The sequence below is a fragment of the Micrasema longulum genome, unplaced genomic scaffold (genome assembly GCF_059751315.1).
Source record: "Micrasema longulum isolate JH-2025_06_02 unplaced genomic scaffold, ASM5975131v1 h1tg001359l, whole genome shotgun sequence".
NCBI classification, from domain to species: domain Eukaryota; kingdom Metazoa; phylum Arthropoda; class Insecta; order Trichoptera; family Brachycentridae; genus Micrasema; species Micrasema longulum.
In genome coordinates, this window is record NW_028278545.1 from 259,564 (window position 1) to 287,068 (window position 27,505).

The 27,505-nt window shown below is 35.2% G+C and overlaps 1 protein-coding gene across 1 annotated transcript in view; it reads right to left on the reverse strand.

Annotated features, from left to right (window-relative positions):
- The window catches only part of Megf8 (multiple EGF like domains 8), a 29,394-nt gene extending 2,055 nt beyond the window's left edge, over nucleotides 1-27,339 (reverse strand). The window contains exons 1-19 of the mRNA XM_088235322.1: nucleotides 27,058-27,339; nucleotides 26,805-26,982; nucleotides 22,400-22,591; nucleotides 21,586-21,812; nucleotides 18,210-18,401; nucleotides 18,003-18,099; nucleotides 16,165-16,595; nucleotides 15,194-15,358; nucleotides 14,907-15,043; nucleotides 14,310-14,549; nucleotides 13,855-13,991; nucleotides 12,796-13,009; nucleotides 9,524-10,056; nucleotides 6,688-9,427; nucleotides 5,728-6,168; nucleotides 5,195-5,368; nucleotides 4,002-4,834; nucleotides 2,211-2,509; nucleotides 1,697-1,944 (exon numbers count right to left, since the gene is read on the reverse strand). Coding sequence (XP_088091448.1) covers nucleotides 1,697-1,944; nucleotides 2,211-2,509; nucleotides 4,002-4,834; nucleotides 5,195-5,368; nucleotides 5,728-6,168; nucleotides 6,688-9,427; nucleotides 9,524-10,056; nucleotides 12,796-13,009; nucleotides 13,855-13,991; nucleotides 14,310-14,549; nucleotides 14,907-15,043; nucleotides 15,194-15,358; nucleotides 16,165-16,595; nucleotides 18,003-18,099; nucleotides 18,210-18,401; nucleotides 21,586-21,812; nucleotides 22,400-22,591; nucleotides 26,805-26,981 — 7,477 coding nt within the window. The 5' untranslated portion in view covers nucleotide 26,982; nucleotides 27,058-27,339. The remainder of the gene's footprint in view (nucleotides 1-1,696; nucleotides 1,945-2,210; nucleotides 2,510-4,001; nucleotides 4,835-5,194; nucleotides 5,369-5,727; nucleotides 6,169-6,687; nucleotides 9,428-9,523; nucleotides 10,057-12,795; nucleotides 13,010-13,854; nucleotides 13,992-14,309; nucleotides 14,550-14,906; nucleotides 15,044-15,193; nucleotides 15,359-16,164; nucleotides 16,596-18,002; nucleotides 18,100-18,209; nucleotides 18,402-21,585; nucleotides 21,813-22,399; nucleotides 22,592-26,804; nucleotides 26,983-27,057) is intronic.
- Nucleotides 27,340-27,505: the final 166 nt, after the last annotated feature.

Below are 27,505 nucleotides of genomic sequence, written 5' to 3' on the forward strand. Positions count from 1 at the left end.
CATTTTTTTAAATACCTTCAAGAAATACATATTGTCGAGATCTGTAAAATACACCTGTTTCGATGATGACCTCCTTATTTGAGCAAATTTTTTTCCTGCGACCGATTCATGATTGGGAATAAGAAAAAAACCACAGGAATATCAAAACGAAATCAAAGAAGCCAGGTCAGGCGAATAAAGGGGGTGCGGCAGCAATCCATAATGCAATTCATGCAGTTTAACAGCAATTCTGGATGAATGTGCTGGTGTGTTTTCGTGGTAAAACAGCACTTTCTTCTTCGCCAAATGGGGCTGTGTTTCCTTCAATTTCTTGTCAAAGCGGTTCAATAACTCCCTGAAGTATTGCCCAGTGATCGGTTTTCCTTTTTCTAAAAATTCCACGAGTATTACGCCCTCCGCATCCCAAAAAATTGTCGTCATAACTTTTCCAGCAGAAAGGATTGTCATCGCCTTCTTTGGAGCAGATTCACCAGAAGCAACCCATTTTATTTGATTATTGCTCGGTTTCCAGTGTATGATGATGAATCCAGGTCTCACCGACGGTGACAACTAGGGCAAAAATCCTTTAGATTGTGCTTAAATTGCTCCAAACACAGCTTCGAAGTTGAAAGCAGCACCCACTTATTGTTCACCGTAAGCAATCGCGGCACTCATTGGGCTGACAACTTTTTCATCGCCAACTTATCATGTGAAATACTAATTACCCTTCTTATCGACACACCTACGGCATCTGCTACTTCACACAATATCGTTCGATGATCAGCGAGAATCGTGTCTTCGACTTTTTCAATGATTTCCTTGGTAACCACATCTGCCGGGCGTCCTCAAAACACGTTTTTTCATCCAAAAGCAAAAACCGAATCACTGAACGATACTGTACTTTCTCTTTTTTACCGAAAACCGCATTGCGCTGCTTACTGCAATGGCTGTCTAATACAAACTAACCTTTGAATCAGTGTCAAATTTGTTTTTGGCGTCGTTTAACAGATATTAGCACACAGTGGTAACAGCATCTTGCCTTAATAACGGCACCTGTCGTCAAATCGCGTACTTATTGAACCACGATTGTATTTACAGTAAATATTCTCTTTCAAATGTTAATGAAGCCCAGATAATACTGTCTATTTAAAGTTTGTATTTTTAGAAGAAATTCTGTGTGTACTACAACACAATAATTAAATACCGTTTTTGATTTTGATCGACTTGGATTTCATAAATTAAACTTGACATTCGATTAGTTTAGTTACTAATATTAATAACTTATTAGTATTTGTAACTGCACATGGGCATTCAGCTTGATCATAATTTTTTGTTTTAATTTTTAGTTTCCAATTTTTAGGGTTTTTAATTTTTTTTTCGTATACTATATTATGTTAGTTATTTCTAAATTAATTCATTATAAATTATTATATTAAAAAGAAATATGTTTTTAAAAATTTTTATATGGCAAAATTGGCTTTGCACTATTAGCAATTTTACTGGAATAAAAATTATTATTATAATAAATAAACGCAAAAATGTGGCATAGTAAAAAAATCACTATTGAATAAATCTAGTATAGTTATTCTAGGTAATAAATATTTTAATAAGTAAGGTTTTTTTCTTCGGGATAGTTCTTCTATTAAGCTGGGTATAAATAAATTTAATGAGTGAGGCCCATAATGATATATGTACTCTAGGTAGAGTAGGAACTTACCAACTAGCTTAGCATCAAAACACATTTTGTTATCGGCGGTCATCATTTTGTAACATTGGTGTCCATTCTTGGGATCACCCATGTAGGAATCCTTGCACTTGACACATTGGTAGCGCCAACATTCCTGGGCTGAGTTCTTGCTAGAGCTGGATGTTTGGCACGTGGCGTCACTCTCAGTATTATTACCGCAGTTACATTTCTCCCCAGTTATCGGATCGCAGATATCTCCATGGCCATGACATTCACATCTGGAAGGTAAAAGAGAGTAATGTATGCAGAACAAGAGAAAAATTTGAGTTCAAAATAGATTGAATAAGTTACAATCTCACGATAGTACAATAAACATAATGCACACATTTTAATTCCCTATGCAGATACTTAGATAGTAAATGGTTTTTTTTCTGCCAGTTCAAACTTTTGTAAAACCAATTGAGAAAGACTCTCACTTAGATTCAATTTTTAAAATGCTTATTGGGAGACGATATAATTTTTATAATAAATTTTAAGAACTTACGGACGACAAGGATCCCTATAATCTTCAGAACCCCTAAAATTGCCATCTATGCATTTTTCACATCTCAAGCCATCTGTGTTATTGGCACACCTTAAACATTTAGCTTTGGAGGTAGGTCCTTCACCTAAATAACTTTCGAGTTGGGTGACGCTCATATCTGAGGTAATGGGAGGAATATCAGTGGAGTCGCTCAAGCATATGGAACTGTGGCCATTACAGTATGTGATGCAGGGAATACATTGCCCATTATCAGTGGGGTCACCTACATAGAGAGGTTTACATTTTTCGCATTGTGCTCCCTTAAAAGAAAACAAAATTATGAAAACATTAGAAGATTTAGATTTATACTGATTTCATAAATGTACATAATATTCAGTTCAATAAACAAAATTACTGGCAATTATGTCGATAAAGTGATTACTTGATCAAGTAAGATAAGTGCGGTGGTAAGGCCTTTTTACAGCTAGTTGAAGACAAAATTATGTAGTTAATTAGTTTTTTACTGTAAAAAAATGAAAATTAATAGTTCTCAAGCATCTCGATTTTTAAAAAATAAGTGCAAAATATACAGTAAAACTACAATAGGGTATTATCACCTGGGAGGAATATTGGATTTAACATTTTGTACATATAAAGGATTTTTCAAAGACTCTTTTAGTGTATATAAAAACCCCAAACACTAATAATTTAATTCATAAATTTCGTTTGCAATTTCCGATATCTCAGAAAAGCCATATTGTTCGGTTAGTAATGAATTCGACCATAGAAATCCACCTAACAGTGCACCATGAACCATGCATTTATTTTAAATGTTGGTAATACCAAATAGAAATTGAAACGACGCATATTGTTGTCTATGATTTTTCACTCTCTCTCGCCAACCAAGACTGGACCAGTCTCAAAGATGTTGCGAAACCGATGAAACCGGTCACTGGATATTCCAAATTTGTGGATTAAAGTAACACTCGTCTTTTATTTATATGATAAAATAATATTTTCTCATTTAAAAAATAAGAATTTTAATTTTCCTTTTATAAAGTTTTGAAATTTGAAACTTATCAAAGTCATTCCACTTACTCGAATCATATTTTTTTACGTAAAAACTATCTCCGCATCTGATGACGTCAGGAGTTGTCTGTTTATATTAACAAATGACTAGAATTTGATCCTTTATATCTTCCTAATTTCTTAATAGATTTTAATAAGAATAGCACCGATTGTCTTGTGATTTTGTTAATAAATTTATTAGCAAATAAACAAAATCCACAATAATTGTCCGTTGTCGGATTAATGAGTGTCAGATTTTATTGCTTTTGAAATAATACAGCGAATTGTAACCACATTAAAAACTTACTTAAACATGTCCAGCAAGGTTTACTGCACAATAAAATCAAAATTTAAAACTTCTCCTTTATTTTATATTTCCTGATAATGATCTAGATATTTAGCAATCTAGATGACTGGAGTTCGGATAAATGGAGTTCTACTGTATTTTCAACCCGAAGAAGTTGCAAAAAGAATAGGCCAAGATCTTACAGTACATTCAAATCTTTAATTAACATTGTTTATGTGTGCGACTGTTTCAAATAAAATATTCTAATGTACCTACTAACAAAAACAAAATTTGTAGATTTACTCGGTTCACCGACAGGCACTTAGACAAAAACATATGTTTATTAAACATTTGAAAGCACTGTACTTGATATTTATTTATAATGCATTTATTCTGTTAAATTTTGTAGAGATTAATACAATGAATTGAGATTTATGAAAATATAATAATACACTTACCATTGTGTTATTATGACATTCCAAGCATTGATTTAATTTATCGGGACCTTCGCATTTTGCGTGACCGTTACATTGGCATTGTATACTACAGTTGGCACCGACATAACCGAAATCACAATCACATATATCGGGTCGGACGCACAATCCTCTCACACAGCCCTGCGTACACACGGGCACACAGGAGCCCCCCGCTGCACGATACCCCGGCCCGCACACGCATTCGTAACCCAGGGGCAGGTCCTCACAGCGCTCCGACACTGGGTCACAACTGTGGTGCCCATTGGCGCATTCATTCTCCGGGGGGCAACGGACATAGTGCCAGGACACGGTGTCATTAGGGCTCAACTCCATCTTTCGGCGTTCCTCATATAGCGCACGGCACGTAGAGTGCAGAGGATGCTCTGCCGGGCTGTCCAGCGAGCCCTGGGTGCACAGCCCGTCCCCTTCTGCACCCCCCTCCCCTTGGCGAGAACACCAGCCGCAGTGGGCATGGCGCAGGCAGTCCGCACACTGGCTAAAGCTCTCGCAGGGCGAAGGGCATTGCTCCGCTTCCTGAGGGCGCAGCACCAGGCCGCAGACGCCCCCGGCACAAGCTACTCCCTGTTGCGAGGGGGTGACACAAGCCTGGAGGTGGGTGGCCCAGTGACACTCCCGCGTGCCTCCTTCAGCCCCCTCGGCCCGCAGACAAGAACGGCAGTCCTTGAAAGTGGGACACTTTTGTGGGCAGGTCTCCAGTTCTCTCAGTTTCTGACTTCCCCTACCTAAGCCCTCTTTTGGGACGCATGCCCAGTCGTAAATGGCGGAGTTGGATATAACTTTTGGAGTCCATTCACCTGGAACAAACATGTTTTTATAGAATATATTGTTGCGATGATAGAAATAAACTAAACACCCGTAAAACAAAAACTTTACTTCTGCGTTGGTGATATTATTTTATCTAACTATGTACTTAAAATCGGGTTGTGGTCCCGTGGCTAGTGTTGCGGACTCACAGATCAGAGGCCCGAGGTTCGAACCCCCCTCTACCCCGACTTGATTTTCATTTTCAATAGTGGGTTATCGAAAGTTATAACTCATTCAAAAATGGCCACAAAAATTTAAATATTTGGGTAAAACGCTAAAGACGCTAGTATTTCTTTTTTAAATAAAAAAAAACACATTTTATCAAATTTAAATATTGTAATAAAACTCACTAGATAACAAAACTTGTCTTGTCCAAATACAAGTTTCTTTAGGACAATGTTCACAATCCGTAGCCGCACATTTATTCTCAGGACAGGTGTCTAAATTCGATATTGTAGTAAATGGTGTATCACATTTAAAATTCAAGATATTGGAACAATCTTGGCTATAAGGGATGCACGCACCTAAAAATATAAAGAAACATAAGGAAAAAAAACTTTAAAATTAGTCACAACATGAATTTTAAACAGAAAACATTTTAGAGAAGGGAATATGGAAGTCTAGGCATTTACAGGGTTTACGATCAGTCATTGGCTGTGACACTTTACACACTTTGTAACATTTACCATGCCGCCGTCAGTCGTGGAGAGAAGTCGCAACTTGTCTATTTGTAGCATTCGAGGAGGAGCAAACAAAGATGTGTTTTCAGTTAATAAAATAATAATGTCGAGCTTAATAACTCCCTAGGAGATTAAATCCAATCCTTGCCTACAAAAGTTTGGACAAATTCAAAATATTGTCAATTACATGATTTTTTTGGTACCTTTGCTACAAGCGGAGCACCACTGACACGCGGGTTCAGTTTCCGGGTACGCGGGCCAGGAGGCGAGGCAGGTTCCGCAGGTGGTGAAATTAGCGCAAACGCGGTTGTCCACTAGAGAAGCATCGCAAGCCGCTCCGTTGTTGGTGATGAGCGTGCCGTTGTGGCTGCTGCAGAGATCCGCGCGGCCGGCCGAGTGGCAATGGGTGGAGTTGCGCCCGCCCAGCGGGTGTACGGCGCAGTAGCTGCAGCCCATGCGGCGGCGGCAGGCGTGCTTGCCGGCGCTCCACAGGCGGCACAGGTCGGGCGGGAGGGTGACGCGCGTCACGGAGCAACGCGCCGCTCCCGCCCACCCGCCCACGACGTACAGCGCCCCACTCTCCGCGTCCAGAGTCATGGCGTGAGCGTAGACGGGAGGTGGCAAATCACCGATTATAACCACATCTAAAAAATAACAAATTATTTTATTACTCGAGGAACGATTAAATTATTTTTTTAACAATAACCCACTAAGCCTCTATTATAGAGGCTTATCAACAGGTGGGAAAGAGAGGATATGGAAGAAAGTTATGAAAAATACACCAAAACACCCAGACCAATTGAGAAAATAGAATGTTTTTAAATAAAATAAAAATTATACATATGTAGCTACAAACAAAATCCAATACTTATACAAAATGATTTTAGTCATTAAAATTAATAGAAAATAAAACAAATACATAATTGCAAAAATTAAAATACGATCTGTTAAGTATAAATTATAGTAAATAATAATGTAAAGAAACAACAGTTTATACGATATTAAATATTAAAACAAAATGTGCATCGAAATATACAAAGAGGAAATAAAGATAAGGAAAGAAAGCAATAAAGCATACAGTAAATTAATTTATTTAATGTATTAATAAGCGTAAAATATAGGAAATTGTTCATAAAGTCGTTGTTAACAATAAATATGTGTACCTTTCACTAAGCGAATCCATTGGTTACAACTGTAAACGTATGCTGATAGTGCATCTGTTGCATTGTGGGGATGGGTGCGACCGCCAAATACAATCATATACTCATCGGTAGTGACGGCCGAGTGAAGAAATCGGGCACGAGGTAGATCATCTCCGGGACTATTGAGTTCAGCAAATGTTGGTAACTCACTCCATGTTAAAGTTTGATAATTAAGCGCGTACAGTTTATTTGAAATAAATGTCCCATTTACAGAATAGTGTAGCCCTCCAAATACATACAAGCTTTGAGTGGGAGAATGGTATACTGTAGTATGACCACAGATACCTAATGGTTTTGTTCCTTTTGTTTTGAGTTTACTCCATTTGTTCTTTTCGATGTCAAATTCCCAAACATTAGGTAAGAAACCATGTTCTAACGAAAATCCCCCAATCAATATGAGAGTTTCAGATTCTTGATTTTTTTGTAATGTCAGAGTATGACCAGCGAGCGAAGGCGGTTGTTGTTCCCCACCTACTATAATGTTCCAACGTTGATCCTTAAGACTGAATTGCCAGAAGTCTCCTAGTGTTTTATTTTGCGCATCTGCTCCTTGAACACTTAAACCGCCATAAACATAAATGACTTGGCGTACATGAATCATTTCTGCTGCATGAAAATATCTTCCTTCAGGCATTTTTGCTTCAGGGGTGGCCTCTACTGTAACCTGCATCCAAGTACTGTTCCTCGTATCAAATAATCTAATATCATTTAAGGGACCATGAGATAATGAATATCCTCCGAACATCCAAAGCGAGCCTCTTTTATCAGTAACCAAAGAATGTCCAAATCTAGGCAAAGTTTTTCTTAAATGATCTAAAGAGTAGGCCAGGTATTGAGAGTTGAACAATTCGGTGAATACCAGTTGATAGGGTTGTAGTTTAGATGAACAATCTTGCCCACCCCAACCAGGTGAACAGAGACACCTGCCATAACCTTTGTCACATGTTCCTTGTTTGATTGAGGAACTGCAATTTTTGGGACACAGTTCCATTTCACAGTTCAATCCGGCTAATCCATCTGGACAGACACATTGATTATTGCTACAAATTCTTGGAAAGGGGCATCCACTTTCGCAACTTAGAATTTTATAAACTGCTTCAAAGCCCTGTCCTGCGGGTCCTTGTTTATAGTGTACAGTTAAGTGACCCGAACGTGCTTCTACTGTCATCGGAGAAGCGTCATTACAAAAAACACCAATTAGTTGACTTTGTTGGGCACCTCCTAAGTCCGGCAATCCATCGTAAACATATACGGCATTGTCAGCACACGACACATTTAATCTTGAGGAATTTATTGTTAGTTGAATTAAAGCACTATCACTTATATTACCGGGAGAAATTATCCAAAGACATTCTTTTACCGGCGGTCCACCCCAAGGAGCAGAATGAGCTTTGTGGGAACCCAATCCCTGCTCTATTTCGTCAGTGAGCATTCCACGAGCCTCACATTGGTAATAGCATCTTCCTCCGTGTCTTGGGTCACCGTAGTAATCACCGGTACACTTTTCACAATTAGGACCTTCTGTATTATCTCTGCAAAAACATTCTCCAGTCTGAAGGTGACAAACTCCGAGCTCTTCATCGCCGTGACCATTACAATCACACCGTCTGCACCCACGACTTGATGTCGCATTACCGTAGCTTCCAATTTTACATCGATCGCAGAACTCGCCTTCAGTCCAATCTTGACATTCGTCGCAAATTCCGACATCAGTATGGCAGGTGGAATGGTTGTTACAACCACAATTATTGGCGCAGTCTGCACCGGTCCACCCGAGATCACATTGGCAGACATAATCTGGAGCGCCCAAGCAATATCCATGGGCGCAGTTATTATAACAGGTTCTTGTACAACTGGTGCGACCATCTCCTATATAGCCTCTGAGACACTTGCAACTGTATGAGCCGTGAGTATTGGTACAGATAGCTTGCTTGTGGCAATCATGGAGGCCTAGTCCGCATTCATCTACATCTGGGCACTGGGCATAAGCCCACTGTGCTTCTTCCGATGATATATTAAGGAGGACACCGCAATCTGAATGAGAGCTTCCAAAATCACCTTGCATACAAGCTCCTTTGATGGGATTTTCACGAGAGTAGCACCAACCACAACTAAGAGACTGCAGGCAAGAACTACAGTTAACATGTTGAGAACAGGATTTACATTGATCCGCGTGTCTAGAAGTACTTTCTAAAGAGCTTACTGGTGTACTGGGTGATATAGTTCTATCAAGCCATTCTCTACAAAGGCCAAACTGATACTCGCTTGTGTAAACGCTAAAACTAAAACATTGGTGTGTCGCTTCGCACCAAACACATCGCCCTCTCTCGTCCAAACAAGTCGAACAATTATTTCTCGTATGGCAAGGCTGGGGACATTCTTCTTCTATTTGAACAGCTCCAATTACACGACCTCTTCTACCGCAACGCGCATCTTCCGCCCACCACTCACAACCATTACTGGCGACACATCGAGAACAACTAATATAATTTGAGCAATTGGGACAAGAAGAAGGTTGGAGAGTCATGTAACGCCAATCTCCATTAACTGAGCACTTTTCTGTTTCATTTTCAGATCTAGATATGCATTTATCTGTCAATTCACACCAACCGCAATCTGAGTCCGTAAGACAGTGAAGACAGTTTTCATATTGCGTACAAGTGCCATTGGAGTATGGCTCCAAATATTCAAAGGTGAATACCTAAAAATAAAATACAGTAACATTATATAATGCAAGTAAATTAAATAGTACTGTGGATTGATGTGAATAATTTTTTTAAAATACAAGAAAATATACCTTTGCATTTTCGTGACTTTTGTTGTGCTGCAATTCCATTTTACTCTGCAGATGGGAACTGAATGGTCCGCTGGTAAGAGCTTTGTGAGCATGGAAATCAACGGGCAGGCGACCGGGCTGCAGGGGCGGCCAAGCTGCCGGAGCGCAGGCCGACACCTCGGCCGTCAAGTTTGCGGCTAGCGTGCCTCCCAGGAGCAGCTGCGCTCGTGCATGTCCCGCACACACACGCAGCAACTCCCCGGCGCCCTCCCACGCGGCCGGAGCGCGCAAGAACCCGCGCAGCCTCGCCACCATCTCCCCTTCAGGCTCCCCCCGCCCCCCTCCGGCAGCGTTGAAGTCCACTGTGGTGGCGTTGATAATGGCTACGTGATCTGGACGGCTCCAATCTGCCGGATGCTGGTATTTGATAAAGGTGAGGCCCGGCCTTCGGTCCAGCGAGCGACATTGCTCCGCTCCTGTGACTTCGGTACCTGTCTCTCCCCACCAGCCTGGGGCTTGAGACGGAGTGTCTTCACCGCAGACACCGTAATTGTCTGAAATATAAAGCCAGATAATACGTAAAATTACTTTAAGTTCTATTCAAATTAGTGAGAAGTTTAAACTTTAATAAATATGTACGGATTTGAAGCAAGCTTCACTTAAGTACTAGTCATTGGTCTATTGATTTTGGCTATTATCACACAGAGATAAATAAAATATGTTGGAACAACGGGTATTAAAGTGCTGTGTCAGTTATTGACAATTGTTTTTTTCAACTGTTTTAAGGAATAAATACGGAAGTCACAGTGTAACTCATTCTTTAAATCTTTGCTGACAAAGAAAAGGGGCATAAGTCAGGTTTTTTGCCAAATTGAGTTATTAATATAATTTGATTGATTATGACACACAAGTAAAATAAAGAAAAGTAAAAAAATTCCTCGTCATAATGATAAAAAAGCTATTTTACATTTGGGCCTGAGCCAATATTTATAAAATAGTATCAAATAAAATAGACCTGACTCGAGTATTGCCTTTTTACAAATATATTAATCGAATTTGTAACATGGAATATGGGCACAAGTTGACTTGCTCTCGCAGTGCAACGCAATAATATTAGTCTATGCTATTGTAGAAGACCACTAATTTTATCTCTGGTCAATGTCATCGTCAAACCAGAAGTATATCAGTAATAGCTGAGGAAGGATGAAAGCCAAGTGAATGTGGTCGAAATGTGATCTCTTCGACGAATGTGTGGGAAATCAATGTATGACAGGGTTACAAATGATGAAATCAGGTGAGAGTGTAAATCTAAGTCAGGTATAATTGATAAAATTAAGAAAAGGTCTCTGAGATCGTTTGGTCATGTAGAACAAATGGATGAGAAAAAATGGTAAAACAGGTATATATCGCGAGAATTAATGGTAACGTGGGACGAAGACAACCAAGAAAGCTGTGGCATGATCAGATAAACCAAAATCTAAAGTCTGGTCATTTCGAAAGCAGGCAGAACCGAAGGACGTGTATGACAAGATGTATGCATGTGGAAGAAGCTAGAAATGTATGCCAGGATAGACGTGTGTGGCGGTCCATTCTCTCTGCCTAAAAAAACACAACTATAGTTTCAGGAGGGAACTTCTCCCATTGACGTGGGATATGTAACTTACACAGAATATTTTATTTTATTTATTTCGAATACAAACAGATGTACTGGTTAAATTAATATTTTTTTTAAAAACTATATAAAATGTATACAAAGTAGGGCCTGTCATCCATGTATTCACAAAATTATACTGTAATAAAGCGACGACGGCTTAAAGTTTAAAATATATAAATAATAAATATACTATATATATTAAAATAAGATAAATATGGACAAAACAAGGAGATAGTGGAAAGGAAAATAAGGAAATTGATAAGGAGTGGTAAAGGATAATTGAAGGAAAGTAAGAGTGGAAAATCGCATTTGGTTTAATGATTTAATGAATTATGAATAAAGAGCATGAATCAAGCCTTTTAGTTCTCTTCTGTACATATTGTATGGAGTGTTAAATATATCAAGACTATTAAAATTTTTGTTTAATGTTTCAATAATAATCAACAGCGTGTATTGTAAACCCTGTCACATCAAAAAAACCACGATGATCGGTATATTGGCATATTAAAAAAAAAAAATTATAAAACTGAATGGTGAAAGCCAGATGCTAATCTAATACACGGTGTGTTATCTGCAGGCGGCTAAAGGCAAGTAGATAGCAGCGGACAATCGCATGCGGTGGGATGCACGCAGAGAGAGAGCATCCGAAGGATTTCGGTGTACTTGGATATTTTCAATGAGGAAGTTCAGTGATTTTTTTTATTTGTTAATAGACTATGAAACCAAGCCAAAAAATATTTTGTTAAATTTTAATGTACCGTATTATCACCGCTATGATTTCTTAGTGTTTCATTCATTTTTTAAATTACTTCACGTATGACACCTCAAGACGTGATTTGCCAGTTGACTTACCGTAAACCGGAAATCTATAATAACTCTCTTATCATTGGTTGATTCGGAAGAACTAGTGATGTCGAGCAAAGTGTTTTTTTTTATTCAAAATATTTTTATTATTTTTTTCAGATATTTTCAAGAAACTTCACCTTTCAATTAAATGCTCTAATTTTCACCGCACGAGAGAATACATTTTATATATATAATTTCCCATCAGACTGAACTTTCTCATTATAATTAAACAAAATCATGAAAGATAGTATGCAAATTTTTACAACACATCTTTATTGATTCAGACCACATTTTAATCCAAAAAATCCACAAAAAATGCCTGAAAGGGGATTTTGAAAACTGGGATTTAGCTTTTTTAGAAAGAGTATCAGAATTAACTTTTCTGTGTCGGTTCCTTTTATGTTATAAAAAAATCATATTTTTATACCGTACGTCCGAAGACAGCAGATAAAAATGGACACTTTTAAGGGTTTTAGGATGGTCCTATTGCCATAATAAAGAATTTATATAAAAAAACAGAGCAATAGGGACGCGCCAATGATAAATATCTACATTGTGTAAAAGAAAACACCGCTCTAGTGTCATATTCCAGGGAGAAAATACGGAACTACACTTGTATGAAGAAAAGTCAGGCCACGTTTCGTCTGAAGAGTTAAAAACCTATTTTAATATGTTAACAGAAACATGAAAATGTATTCTGTAACTTCTGATACAATTTATGAATGCACTTCTAATCAAACTTAAAGAATAATCACAAAAAAAATATATTCCTAAATAATCCTATATCACTCACCGTCTTTGTGATGGCAACGTGCATTCTGCACACACCAGGTACAGTGGTGCAAGCCTAGCTTGGTGCTCACAGAAGGCAGACGAGCCCCCGAGGATGCGGGTCCCCCCAGAGCCAGGCAGGAGTGGCAGTCCCCTAAAGCAGGACACACCCCCCCACACCGTACAGACTGCAGGTTAGTGGTACAGTTAGATCCCACTGTACGGCCATAGCACACCTAGAATTAATATTTAAAAAAACTCAATGAAATGATTTTGCTACTAATCATCTTTTTCATAAATAATTAAGGAAGCTAAAATTGTATGTTTTGTATTTTGATTAAACTACACCTTTTAACTTTTTGTAAAGATTTTTACTTAACTCCACTCCACCACATGATTTTTTTAAAAACAAAACAAACAACCACCTTTGTGGAAATTTCTAAATATTTTTTTAAGTTGAATCCGCTTTAAATGGACAATTCTCATTTTTTTAAACAGCCAATAAGTTAATATAAAATAGTGACAAGACAGTCGGAGTCAGTTTCTTATTGAAATCTGTAGAGAAATAAGAGATGTAAAGGATTGAACTCTAGTTACATATTTGAACGAAGTGATAAATGAGCAATTGTGTGTGATGTCATTATTGGTTATTTCACTCAAAATGTCTGTGGTTTTATAAAGTAGCTTCTAGCTAGTCTAGTTACATATTTCTGCGGGTTACTTGTTTATACCCTGCCGTACTTGATCTGCCACTTGTCAAACTTTTTGTTTTTTTTTGTATAAATATTTGCGTTCTTATGATTTACCCAAATATTGAATTTTGAGGACAAACGAGTAGGAGATAACTCACTATTAGAAAATGGGAATCAAGTTGGGGTAGAGTAGAATTAGAACCATGGGCCTTTGATCCGTGAGTCCGAGACACTGGCCACATATCTACAGTATGTTAAATCCAATATTCCTTCCGAGTGAAAATATCCTATCGCTAGTGTATCACGATAAACAAAACAGAAACATCGACAATAATAGAAAATTAGGCTCGAAACACGGTATTGATAAAGGTAGGTAGGATTTTACTTACTTCATCAGCTGAACACCACCCACATTCTGGGTCGGCTAGACACTCCGCATGCGAGCGGTGGCGAGGACAAGCCGCTTCAGGGTCTCCCATACCCACTCCGCCCAGCCAGCCGGGTACCACAAACGCCAACAAGTCTCCTGCAGACACCGATACACAGAGTAAAAAAATAATTCAAGGAGTGTTCATGTTTTTGGATGGGATGATTGCGTGAAAGAGCATCAGGTTCTAAACATCCGGGACATCACTGATAGTTCCTTGGCAGCCAACGGAGAAGCTATTTGAACATGCCAATTTTTTTTACTAAGAACGTACATGGAACGGTCACGTAAGATGATATTTAAAGTAAATTTCAAATGTACACAAAAATGCAATGGAAATAAATTTTTATCATATAAAATTGGTATTTTTTATGAATCATTTTGTAGTGAAAATGAGTAAACAAAATTTAGTGTTACCGTTGACGTTTCCGTGATAGCCCCCAGCTAGAAGTAGGGTGGAGGGAGGGCGAAGGGCAGCACCGTGAGCAAACACCCCCTGGGTCTTAGGGTAATCACTTCCCGCTCCGTTCCCACCAAGTACTTCCCCACTGGTCCACGCATGGCACCCCAAGTGGTACAAGTACATCTGATTATCATAGCAAATCTCTTCTTTGTTGTGACGGTGAGAATACCCACCAAACACAACCAGATAGTTACCTGAAGTAAGACATTCAATAAAAAATACTTAGTTAAGTAAATAAACAAAAAAGAATATACATTGCAGGGTAGACTCGCTAAAAAAGAAGCAGGCTCTTATGTTTGTTCATACTATCTTCATCAAACCCAGTGCCTTAGATATTGCATGTTGCCAATTTAAAATGTGTGTATGCTAAGTTTTGTTTAATTGAAAACATTAAAATAAAATCTGTACAATATAATCTACCATAAGAAGTGACATTTCATATTTACATGCTAATAACATTATTTTAACTTAAATTCTTATATAAATCTATGTAATATATAAATTTTTTGGGAGCAAAAAAGATTACTCAAAAACAAACTGAAAATTCTTACCGATTATAGTGGCCGTATGAAAAGCTCTTTCTCTAGGAACATATGTATCACGGAGATGAGCTCGTGGATAATGGAGCTCACTCCAATGTTTATTATTAATATTAAATGCAAACATTTGATCGGAAAGCTTGGAAAACCTGAAATTAATTTAATCGCGAGTGAATATGGAATTGTATTTTGATAAAGAGTGTGAATAAATAAATAAATAAAATAAATAAAACTGTGCAATACTAATTTTAGCAGTTATCAATTATTTTACATATGGATTTAAAGTATAGATTTCTCACCTGGCAACTCCAGCAACAACTCCTCCATAAATAATAATGGAATGTGAGTAAGAATGATAAACAGCGCTGTGAGCTACGACACGGACATCTAGTTCCTTACCGCCTCTTATTCTGACTTCTTCCCACGTTTCTATTTCAATGGTAGTCATCACAATGCGAAACATTCTGAAAATTAAATACATATCACGTCATCAAAAAGTAGAAACATAATTATGCATATAGTTAGTGTAGCGTAATATAAAAAGAAAGGAAAAGAGAATGGTTTTTTAATTTTTTTTATATGGGAGTTGCTTTATTATTTATTTTGCTTATAATATACATGGTTTATATTTAAAAAGTGGATTTTTCTGCAATTAAATTTCTTTAAATTTATCTTAACTGTTGGGATCAGGAGGGATATACTAATGTGGGCTAGTCAGGGACTTCTCAGTATTACTCATGTGGAGAGGAAACCACTTTTTATTTTACCAATTGCCTGCACTATATAGACCATGTATAAGAGAATGGTTAGCAGTACAGTAATCTCATTAATTTATTTTTACACAAATATATGCATCTACATTTAAAAATAAAGGTAAAAAAGTTAGGATTGCATGCCAAGACAAATAATAGTGGTATTCTATACCAGAGTATATAATAATAAAAAAATATCTACATCCTCATTAAGTTACCTTTTCACACATAGAATTGTATTCATTCAGTACTAATATTACCATTATGTAATTTGTCTGCAGAGATCTGTCTCTGCAGACAAATTACATAATGGTAATATTAGTACTGAATGAATACAATTCTATGTGTGAAAAGGTAACTTAATGAGGATGTAGATATTTTACTTATTTCTTTTGTATGAAAAGAATTAGTTGCTTATATCCTCTTTATCAAATATTTTATAGAAAAAAAAATTGTAATGTAAAATTTTGTACGCTTGAAACTGTGGAATTCAAGTGAGAGTATGTCATGTTTAATACCTAGATGAGAATTCTCCATCACTAGTACTGCCACCAAATAAGTAGAGCTCGTTGCCTACTGCTGTCAGGGTATGGCGGGTGAGAGCCGGAGGAGTTAAGATAGAATTTTCTGCACGAATTGACCATTTATTTAGCACGGCGTCATAAAACCAAAGTTCATTGGACAAACTGCCGTTAGCCAATTTCCCTCCATACAGAGCAAAACCAATTCCTATTTGACAAGCTGAGTGTCCGTATCTGGGATCAGGTTTTTCTTTTTTTGTTTTATTGAAGGACTCGTAGTCAACGGTTGACATGTTGGTGTAACTGCCTTTAGCCCCTTCCTGAATATCTAAATGTGATCCGGGTGATCTGTTGCGTCTCACAAGAGATGAGTAGAGAAATTGGTTGAAAAATGTTCCCCTATTCAGACCCCATCTGTCCGAGTCACCCTGAAAAATCCATATTAAATATTAGTGAAATGTGAATTATATTAGAATGTGTGATAAATTTCAATCATTATCATCATCATTCCCTTTCCGCACCCAATGGTGCATAGGGCACTGTATTTTGATCATTTTTGTTACATGACGGTAAGATGATCAGTCTTACGCTTCAGGTACCAGTCCAAGGGCTATGAAACGTTCCAGTGTAAAAACACCTTTTTAAATTAATGTTTCATCAACCATGTCGGGAATCAAACCTGAGACCTCTTGCATGGTAGGCAAACGTGCTGCCCACTACACCACGAGGCTGACAATTTACTATCTATGAATGCATCCAGGTTTAAAAAAAAACATCAATACAGACAATACAGCACAGCACTACTCCTTGTGTGGCTAGACTTCTACATATTTTTGTGTATGCTTTAGTGTTATTAATATAATCATGATGTTTATTGCAGATATTTCTTGATAAAACTTCATATTTAATAATTTTAATATGAAACATCATTAAACTATTTTAATCGCTTACTATTATTATTATAGCCACGGGACTACAACCTGGGCCTCAATTATGATGGGAAGATAAAGACATCATACCTTCACCTGGATGGTATAGTTGAAGATAAATTCTCTCTAGCGATTACTAAGATACAAGTTTTGGGTAGGTACATCGATATGAAACAAGGGGAAGCATACGTCACAGTACACATATCTACGTACTAAAATGACATAGCTTCAGAGTATGATATCATAGTTGAAGTTTAAATTCTCCTGACTGATTACAAAAATACACTACCGATCCTCCCATTATCAAGTTTTGATATAAGTACATTAGTTTGTACCGACGGGTCTAGAACCCCTTGATACGTTTATCTTCACATTAAAAGTGACAAAAATTTTGTTACACCGAGCAATTTTTCCTTAAATTACGATTTATTTAATTTTTAATTGTTTGGAGGATAGCACTTTTATTCTTAAAAGTCCATTAAAAAAATTAGAGAGAAATAAGTAAATTTTGAAGTTAAATTAAATTTCGACACGACTGTCAGTTTAATAAAACAAACGCCTAGATGCAAAAAAATAATGTCACTAGGCCCTATTAACATATAAGAGTATCTAGGTGTTAGAAAGTCGCCACATAAAATATAAATGAGAAATATTTTAAATGTTCATGATGTAAGGAACGCAGACTAATTTTTGTGGTCATTCATTGGTTTGTTTCGATCATATGATGTTGATATGACAAGTAGGTAGAACATACTGAGGTAGATACAGATAGTACAGAAGTTAAGTATACCGTCTCGATATGTTCAGATGAAGATAGTGTTCATAATCGAGGCACTGGTTTTTATATATTATTATATTATATTATCATTGGGAAAATATTATTAATATTAGGAAACGCAAGATTACCTGTAATACTTCTTCCAGTAGTGATTGATCAAATTCGTTTGAGGGTAAACCTTGAATTACTTTACCGAATTCATCCTCCCACTGGCTTGTTGAAAATCTGCAAAAAATAATATTATTATGAACAGTACATGTATTAACAAGCTATTTTTTTTTGTTATCATTTGAATACAATTACATTATTATATAACCTTGATGGATTCAAATTACCTGTATATTTGTAAAGACCCCAAAACATTATTTAGATCATAACCTCCGAATACGTAGAGAGAATCAGTATGGTTAATGTATATAGCAGAGTGAGCAGCTCTTGGAGATAATCCTCCCCTTGAATGCGTGAGCCAATGCCATTTATTACCATTAAAATCAGATGAATTTAGTGAACACGCTACACCAGAAAATCTGCAAAAAATACACAGGTATTCTATTATTCGAATGTATTGCGTACATACCGTAACATTTTTATACTCACAAACAATACTTCTTATTTACATACAATTAATTCAAATCGAAGCAGTCAAAAGCTTAGCTCAAATATTAAAGTAATCCATAGTAACATTAAATTCAGATAAAGACATGCCTTTCTCTTTGCTCCTAAGATATATTTTAATGCATTCATGTGTAATATGACAACCATGAGAAATGGAACCACCATGACATTGAAAATATGAAAAAACAAAAAGTGGGTCATGGAAAGAGATGTGATCAACTACTTCAGTTAAGTAGTAAAAAAAATAGATCTATTTTTAATTAAACGTATTTTACTTGTCATTAATTTAATTTCATGTGTTATATATTTTTACATGTATTAATTTTATTTTTTCATTAGCATAGGCATTCTTATCTAGCGACGATTTAACATACTGCGAAAAAAATAAATAAAAAAGAGAATTAATTGTATATGTATGTATCAGTGGTGTGTCGTCCATACATGCGATAAATGCGGCGCATGCCTTTAATACTGAAAAAATACGTAGGTACCCAACTTGTAAATGAAATTACAAAATAATATGTTTATGTGTGCCCTATTTCAAGATTTAAAATAAAAAAACATCAAGTATTTAAATTATAGATTATTTACGTAATTATGAAACGTAATCGCTCCAAAAATCAGCAACAACTCACCGCACCTTACGAGAAGCCGCAGCCGACTGACTTGACGAGATACGCAAATGGGAGACATGCGCTTGAAAAATTGAATTGTTCGCGCATGCGCATTAGAACTTAAACCGCAAATTTTGCTGAGTGTTTTACACTGTTATAGAACCTGTGTTATAGAACTGTGCATGCTGCTCGGATTTCGCATTTATATGGAGAGCAAGATTACCTACCTTAGTAGGTAGTAGTAGTATTACTTATAATGATAAATTATTTTTGAGATACTTTTCCATTTTTGGGGGTAAGGACTTTACTGTGGTATTCAGCATTTTTTATGTTTATAATTGAATCTGTAAACTAAAGGTGCATTGAGTAAAATATTCAAGAAACAGGATTTTGTGAATATGATTTTCAAAACATCATAATTATGTAGGTAACCAAATGAGTATTTCAATCTGTAAAAAAACAATAATTACCTAATTAAAATATTTATATTTTCTTTAATGTAAAACAGCGTTGTTGGGACTTTTGATGTTTTCTCACTAAAACAATATTGTCTTCCGTTTTTTATAATACCTTACCCAAACAACCTTGTTTAAAATTATTTTTGAGTTTAGCGTTTTTATTTCACGTATAAAATAGCTAATCGCGATAACTTTTACATTTTCAACCATAATATTTGCCAATTTTACGCATCCAGAAGCCATACAAAAGCAAGTCAGAATTCACCCATTAATAGGGCAACTCGCTTGCTGAATATGGCTTCTGCATATAAAATGGACTTTTTTTTGTACATATTGGCAGCTTAGTAGCTATCTCCTTTAAATTTGTTAAGTTTTCAATCGTAACATTATTCTAAACCGATTTTCGCAGTCCACATTACGTTATGGGTCAAATAAAAAAATGGTACCTAAATACTTGTTTATGATTGAATTCCAGAACTTAAAATAATTCATGGCCAAATATTGTATTTATGTAGGTACCTAGGTACTTGTTTATGGTTGAATTATAAAACTTTAAATAATTAATTTTCAAATAAAGAATTCTTTTTGCGAATGTCCCTCTCCTATTCTTAGCAACAGGGGTGTACTTTATTTAGGCATGCGTTTTTCAAAAAAAAAATTTCCAGAAAAAGAAATAAATGGGTAGAAATAATAAAGAATTTAAGGAAATAACCTGATAGAGATTCATAAGAAAGGAATGTTGTTTGTAAACATTCAAAAACAAGTTTTTTTATACACAAAAAAATAACATTTTTCCAATTTTATGTATATGCATTCATAGTGAACAATGAAAAAAACATTTACGCTCCTCACTTTTTTTCTACTTAATAAATTGAAGATTTTGAGAGCTATAAATACGCTAATGGCAAAGATCTACATTTCGCTGAAAATCGGTCCTGCAGTTATTCATCTATCAGGGACACACATACAAACATTGCCTTTTATATACAGTAAAACCTCGTTTTTACATTCCTCGATTTTACATTTTCCCGCTTTTTACACCGAAATGTTCAGAACCCATTTATCTTCATACGTTCTGATACAAATATTCCCCCAATTAACGTTTTTTACATTTTTCATAACCCCGGTTTTACACTTTAAAATTTTCGGAATTCATTTGATGTGTCAAAAATTTTGTCGTAATAATGATGCCGCGGCCCGCGCGCCACCGCGTGAGCCACGTGAATAAAGAATAAAAACAGGTAAACAACTAATAAAGGATAAATTATAGTCTTAACCTAAATTCAAAGCAGGTGCAGTGTAATTGACCTTTTTGTTTAAGTGTCTTCCTTTAGGGTTAGCCTTAGTTTTCATTTGAACAAAAACGTCATATTGACTTGTATAAATCATGATACGCAGTTGACAAATGTTTAGAAACAATAAAGTCTTGATATCATTAAATTGCGATGCTTAAAACATAACAATATAAATATTTAAAGTTATAAAAAGATGGTTTAAAAAGCCGCGATCTATGTGACAGTTGTTTTTAGTGATGCCATGGAAAAAAAAAGTGTTACCGTATAAATAAAATTTCCCAACATTTAGGGGAAAAATTATTTTATGTTATTTTATGCAAATTCAAAATTCTATTTTCGTTTTTTTTTTACTTACACATAAAATATTTTAACATGCTGTTGTTAAATCAAATAAAAAAACAGATTACATAATATTGTTTGAAAAAATATAAAATATTTTTAGTGAAATCATTGAAAATAGGTAAAAATATATTAACAATTTCCACTTATCGTCGTTTTTACTATTTGTCTGGAAGTATATGTACACTATAGTGTGGCAAATCAATTTTATTTTTATGTAATTCCTATTTTTTCCATACATTTTTCATTTTCTCACTTTAGCGTTTTCCTCAGTTTTACACTTTTTTCTTGCTCCCTTGAAAAACGTAAAAGGGGGGTTTTACTGTATATAGATTATATTTAAGTAATGTTTTTCAAGACACTTATAGGGCATATCTAGAAATATCTAACCCTTTGTGACAATGACAGCGTCCTTCTCTACAGACCCCATGTCCAGAACACGAGTGAGGGCAGAGCTCCACACTGCAGTCGTTGCCTCCCCAATCTCCCTCACACAGGCAAGTGTGTAGAGCGCACGCTCCCCTGTCCGAGCAGTTGTTGGGGCAGTTGTGTACAAAGAATTCTGCTTTGAATCCGTCCAGAACATAATTTGTGTCGCTGTACAGTAAGATAAGCATCTGAAAAAAGGAGTTGTATTAATTAATACAAACTGCTTTATAACTCACAAACAATTCAATTATTGTTTTATAATACTTATATATAATTGGTTTAAAAAAAATGTTTGATGAATTTCAAAAATATATAACTGTCATAATTATCATAATTTCACTATTCACACCTAATGGTGCACAGGGAACTGCATTGGTACACCAACCGCAGCGTATCTCGATATTTTTTTTCAGGTGCCAGTCCTGGGACTATGCAATAACTTTTTAACTAAAAAACCTTTTTAAATAAATATTTCATGTCAAACGCATTGGAAATTGAACCAGAGACCTCTTCCATGGAAGGCAAAAACAGTGACATTCATAACACATGTAGTAAAACAAATTAATTGAAATAAAAAGAAGACTAAAAAAGTTTTCACAACTTTGAAAAAAAGGGAAGAAAATTCTTAATATTAAATTTATCAAAAATAAAATAATAAAAGGATAAATAATGTAACTGCATATTTAAAAAAAGGAAATTGTTTATTGTTTCTCGTTTTAATGTTTTTTAAGATTATGCATTTGTTTTGGTCAAAATCATTAAGAAAAAGACATACATAACCGCTAGTAGCTGTAATTTGTTGAGGTTCTGTTTTCCCACTAAAGCTGCCCAGTAGAGGAGCGCGGAAGGAGTTTCCATCGTAAACAAATACATAGTCATAGGAGCATTCTGTTCCCATACTCCGGAACTTGAGAGTGATGAACTGGCTCGCGTTCTGGGCTCTAATCAACCATTCACAGTGTGAATCCTGAAGTAGAAAACATTACTATACTTAGTCAATTTTAGATGCATGTATTTTATTTTATAAACATATATGGCAAAATTGCCTTTTACAAAACTTATAATGTTAACATATTTGGTTTAATTTTTTTTTTTAAATGAAAAAAAACATACATTACTTTATACTCAAGATTTAGAAACAAAAATTAAACCTAAAAATTATATAATATATTCAGTAGAAGTCATTCACCATCTTTGAAAAAGTTCGACAGGGTTGATCTATAAGAGCAATTTCAACAATATTTTGAGTGAGACCAAATGTTTTTAGACAATAGCCGGGTTCAACTCCCTTGGAGTATATCAAAACTGATTTTGAAGGGAAATATGGATGCTCAAACATAGGCAGAAAATCAATTTCTATGTGAATTTTTTTGTACTTCCTCAACAAAAACTCAAGTGTCCTTGGCATGGGATAGAAGACACTATTTTCGAAGTTTTATACACCGCAAGACAAAAAAAATTACGAGTTTACCTGCTACCGCGCCCCTTGACTTTACTGAACCCTTTTTCTAAGAAATCCTTTATCGATACCTCTTTCTTTTGTTTAATAAATTAAGGACACTATGTGTCACCTTTCTACAATATTTACATTTTAAAATGTCTCAACAGTCTTGTTTTACCCGCGTTTGAGTGAACATAACACAACAATCATGGAAAGTGCAAAGCAAATGTCGATTGCGATAAAATCCAAAATAATCACATTGTCGCAAGAAAACATATCTAATTGTGAAATATCTCGTCGAGTTGGGTATTCAGAAGGTGCAGTGAGGTTTTTATTAAAAAAAATCCAAGAAACTGGATCCATAGAACGGAAAAAAGGAAGCGGACGGGGGCGCGTGACATCTGCCCGAGATGATCGCTTAATAAAAAAAGTTGTTATGCGCGATCGATTTTTAACGGCACCTGAAATACACGCAGAGGTGCAGTCTACCAGCACATCAACATTTTCAGTAAAAACAGTGTCCAGGCGGCTGTTGGAGCATGGTTTCCAAGCACGGAGTCCCGCAAAGAAACCATTACTCACGGACAAAATGAAGAAGGCTAGACTGGATTGGGCGAAAGAGCACCAGAATTGGACCTTGGAGGATTGGCAAAATGTTGTTTTCTCTGATGAATCAAAATTCAACCTTTTTGGTCCAGACGGCAGAAAGATAGTTCGACGAAAACGTGGGGAAAGATATCATCCGTCGTGCGTCACTCGAACCGTTAAACATTCACCCTACGTGATGATTTGGGGGTGCATGACAGCATACGGTTTAGGACCTCTAAATTTTGTACAGGGTACGATGAATGCCATTCAGTACAAAAAAGTGTTAAAAAAACATATTATTCCAACAATCGAGGACATTACGCAGTATACCGCGGACCCAATTTTTCAGGACGATTCTGCGCCGTGCCATAGAGCCCGCACTGTGAGTACAAATATATATATTTTTAAATGCATTTTGTGACCACATGATAAATAATTTATTGTTTTTTTATACAACAATGAATTCAAGGAGAAAATTGGCTTAAAATCGTTGACGTGGCCCGGGAATAGCCCTGATTTGAACCCGATAGAAAATTTATGGGCGATTATGAAAAAAAAAGTCGGGAAAAAAAAATCAAAAAACATTGAGGAATTAAAAAAAAACTTAATTCAAGTTTGGGAAGAAGAAATAACATCAGAAATTTTAGATTCGCTTTACGCTTCTCTAAATAATAGAATTTTACATGTTATAAAAAATAAAGGTGAATTCACTAAGTACTAAATATTTTTAAATGTTATAAATATGTTTAAATGTAAAATACTTTAATTTAAAATAAAGCGATAAGAACCTACTTCTTAAATATGAATTAAAAAATAACATGTCTTTTATTATTCCATCACAAACACTCGACCATAAATGAACCGTTATGGGTCTCTAAGGTTCGGGTAATCTGATACCTGATATATAATGGCAATTTCTAAGTACAATTCATGAGTAAGATTTTTTATTTTAACCTTGAAATAACGAGTAGTCATCACATATGTCAAACAATATAAAAAAAACTAATTAAATATCAAGAATAATTCATTATATGTCAATTTTAGTTTTTTTTGAGAACTCGTAAATTTATTTGTCTTGCGGTGTAGATACTGAAAAAACATACAATTTGTAGATATTGAATTCTATGATAAAATTATCTCTTCAGTGCTTTTACTTTTGTAATAAACATTTTTTTTTTTTTTAACATGGCGTATATTAAATTTAATGCTTTTGCCAGTAATTTGTATTTTTTTTCCAATAAAGAAATGAAAACAAAGCAATACTTTTTGTTTATGATCTCTTCAACTCCCTTTTAAATGCCGTGAACTTTTACTTGTATTATAATAAATGGATTTTCATCTGAATGAATAAAATTAATTCAGTTCGGCAGTTCAAGTCAGAACTACGGGAAGCGAACCTTATTCGGGAGGATGCGCAGGAACTGGCAGCTGACAGAGATGCATAGAGGCTTTTTGTGGACACCATATGATCCAACTAGGGAGCGGATATGGAATGATGATGAATAGTATTATTTGACGCTGCGTTTTTAGATTACGGTTTGAAAAAATCAAAAGGAATGCTCTGGTATAAATACCCTTTTTACAATTTTATCCAATTGTTCTCTCGCAAATTTTGATTTATATTCATATCTAGAAAATAATAAAATTCAAGATAATATAAATCGTTAATTTTATCTTTCTTAGTTTTCACTCAAATTAAATAAATAAAATGACACAGCAACAACAAATAATTTAATACGCCTTGAAAATTGAAGTTGACAGATGACAGTTAACAATATAACAGTGGGATGTGCAGATATTGGCTTAAAATTTGGTTGAAAAATAGGACGTGTTTGATGTTTTTGGAATTTGACCACATATTTCATCCAATTTGTGTATTTACGACACAATATTTATTGGACCAAATACTGCACAAGATCTTGTACCATTTACTGATCAATATAAAACGAGCTTTTGACCTAAAAATTAAGGTCAAACATGTCCCATAAAATCATATAAATTTTTTACAAGGATTGTTATTATTCTACACAGTACTGCATAGAACGTATACACAATGTAAAGAGAGGTACCGGTTTATTGTTGGGACTTGGCACCGGTAATTTTTTCTCATGTAAAAAAACTATTGTACCTATATTCTAGGCAGATTTTTAATAGATTTCCTTGGATCATTTACTATCTAATATCAACTAGGTGTAACCCATTTCAATACAAACATTTTTTAGGTTGGACAAAGTGTAAAACAAGACATTCAATTATAAAAAAAGAGTTGAAAGCATATTTTAATGTGATTAAAACTTTCAAAATTCTTAGTAAAATACAAAAAGTAATTTTGTCAAAAATGGCGGTCAGAATCCTGTATCTTTGACGTACAGACATAAGTAAGACAATGAGGAAGTTTAGTGCTACGGAAAATTAGGTATAAAAACGTTTTCTTACACGCAGTAAAAATTAGAGCATTTAATTGAATGGCAAAGTTTTTCAAAAATGTATGAAAGATAAAAATGGTTTCAGTAAAAATTAATTACTTTGAAATGTCACAACTTCTAGTGAACAATTTACCAATTAGTTATAGCGATGGAATGTGTTGTGATAGATTTCCGGTTTCCAGGTAGCCATTTTTTTCAACGTTTAGTGTATTTTGACAGGTACGGGGTCCTACTTTTAAATGGCAGCACAACTCATGAAGGTACGGGCAGAGAAATTTCAAAATCACATCACAGATGATTATACAAAATTTAATATTTTTTTGGCTTAGTTTGAGTCTATTAAAAAAATAAATGAAAAAAAACACTGAACCTTATCATTCTCGACGATACAATGCAAAATTATTCATAGAAGTAATATACACACATAATTATATAGAGATAATTTGATTTATTATATTGCATGTGCATATGAAACACACACATGTTATTATTTTTAGCAAATAAATACTTATAATTCTTGTTAAAACTTTTCGGTAATAGTTTTGGACAAAAGAAGAATTACGAAAATGGGTGTATCTAAAATTAAATTTTAATTGTTTTTAAAAAAAAATGCCATTAATTCAACTAAAAATAAAGCCGATACCTATAGAAATAAATCATTAGTAAATAAATAATTATCAACAACACACAAATCAATATGTTTAGTTGATTAAGTGGATAATCACCTGAGTGTAGTTAGAACCAGAAGGACCATCCGTAATTATACCCGAAGAGTCTGTAAAAACCCTTCGAGATTTGTCACAAGGTGCTGTGGTTACTGCTGCACAAATAACAGCAACGAGACACATCCATGTACCAGCTATTAGGCCAGCGCTTCTCTTCCTTACTTTTGGATGAATCATGCTACAAATACGATTCAAATACATTATAAACACATTTTTTTGAAGATGCTAGCACAGACGATAAATATTAACTTACTTGATTTCATATGCTGGTCCAAGGCTATCAACTTCAATTTCTGGTCGGTCATGTGTCCTGACAAGGATTAACCGAGTTGTATTATTCTTTGATTTTAATATTTAGTTTCGGGAAGAAAGTTAAAAATACTGTAAAGTAAAACTAAATACTGCTTTAACGAGTTTTATTATCTTCAGCTTCTGAAAACTGTTCACTGTTCACCAAATAATATAAATATAAACACAAAAACACCAATTTTGTGTTTTCCGTGTTCCGTCTTGTCTGACATTACTGGCCATAGACAAATTTATAGTTTGTTTATAATATACTTAATACCTACCTACAATACTTCAAATAATGCTTAAGTACAAAATATGTACAATCATATGTTTTTATATTTTTTACAAAGGCATTTTCATAAATTAAAATATGTACGGATTTAAATATGGAAAACATTTTTTTTGGTGCT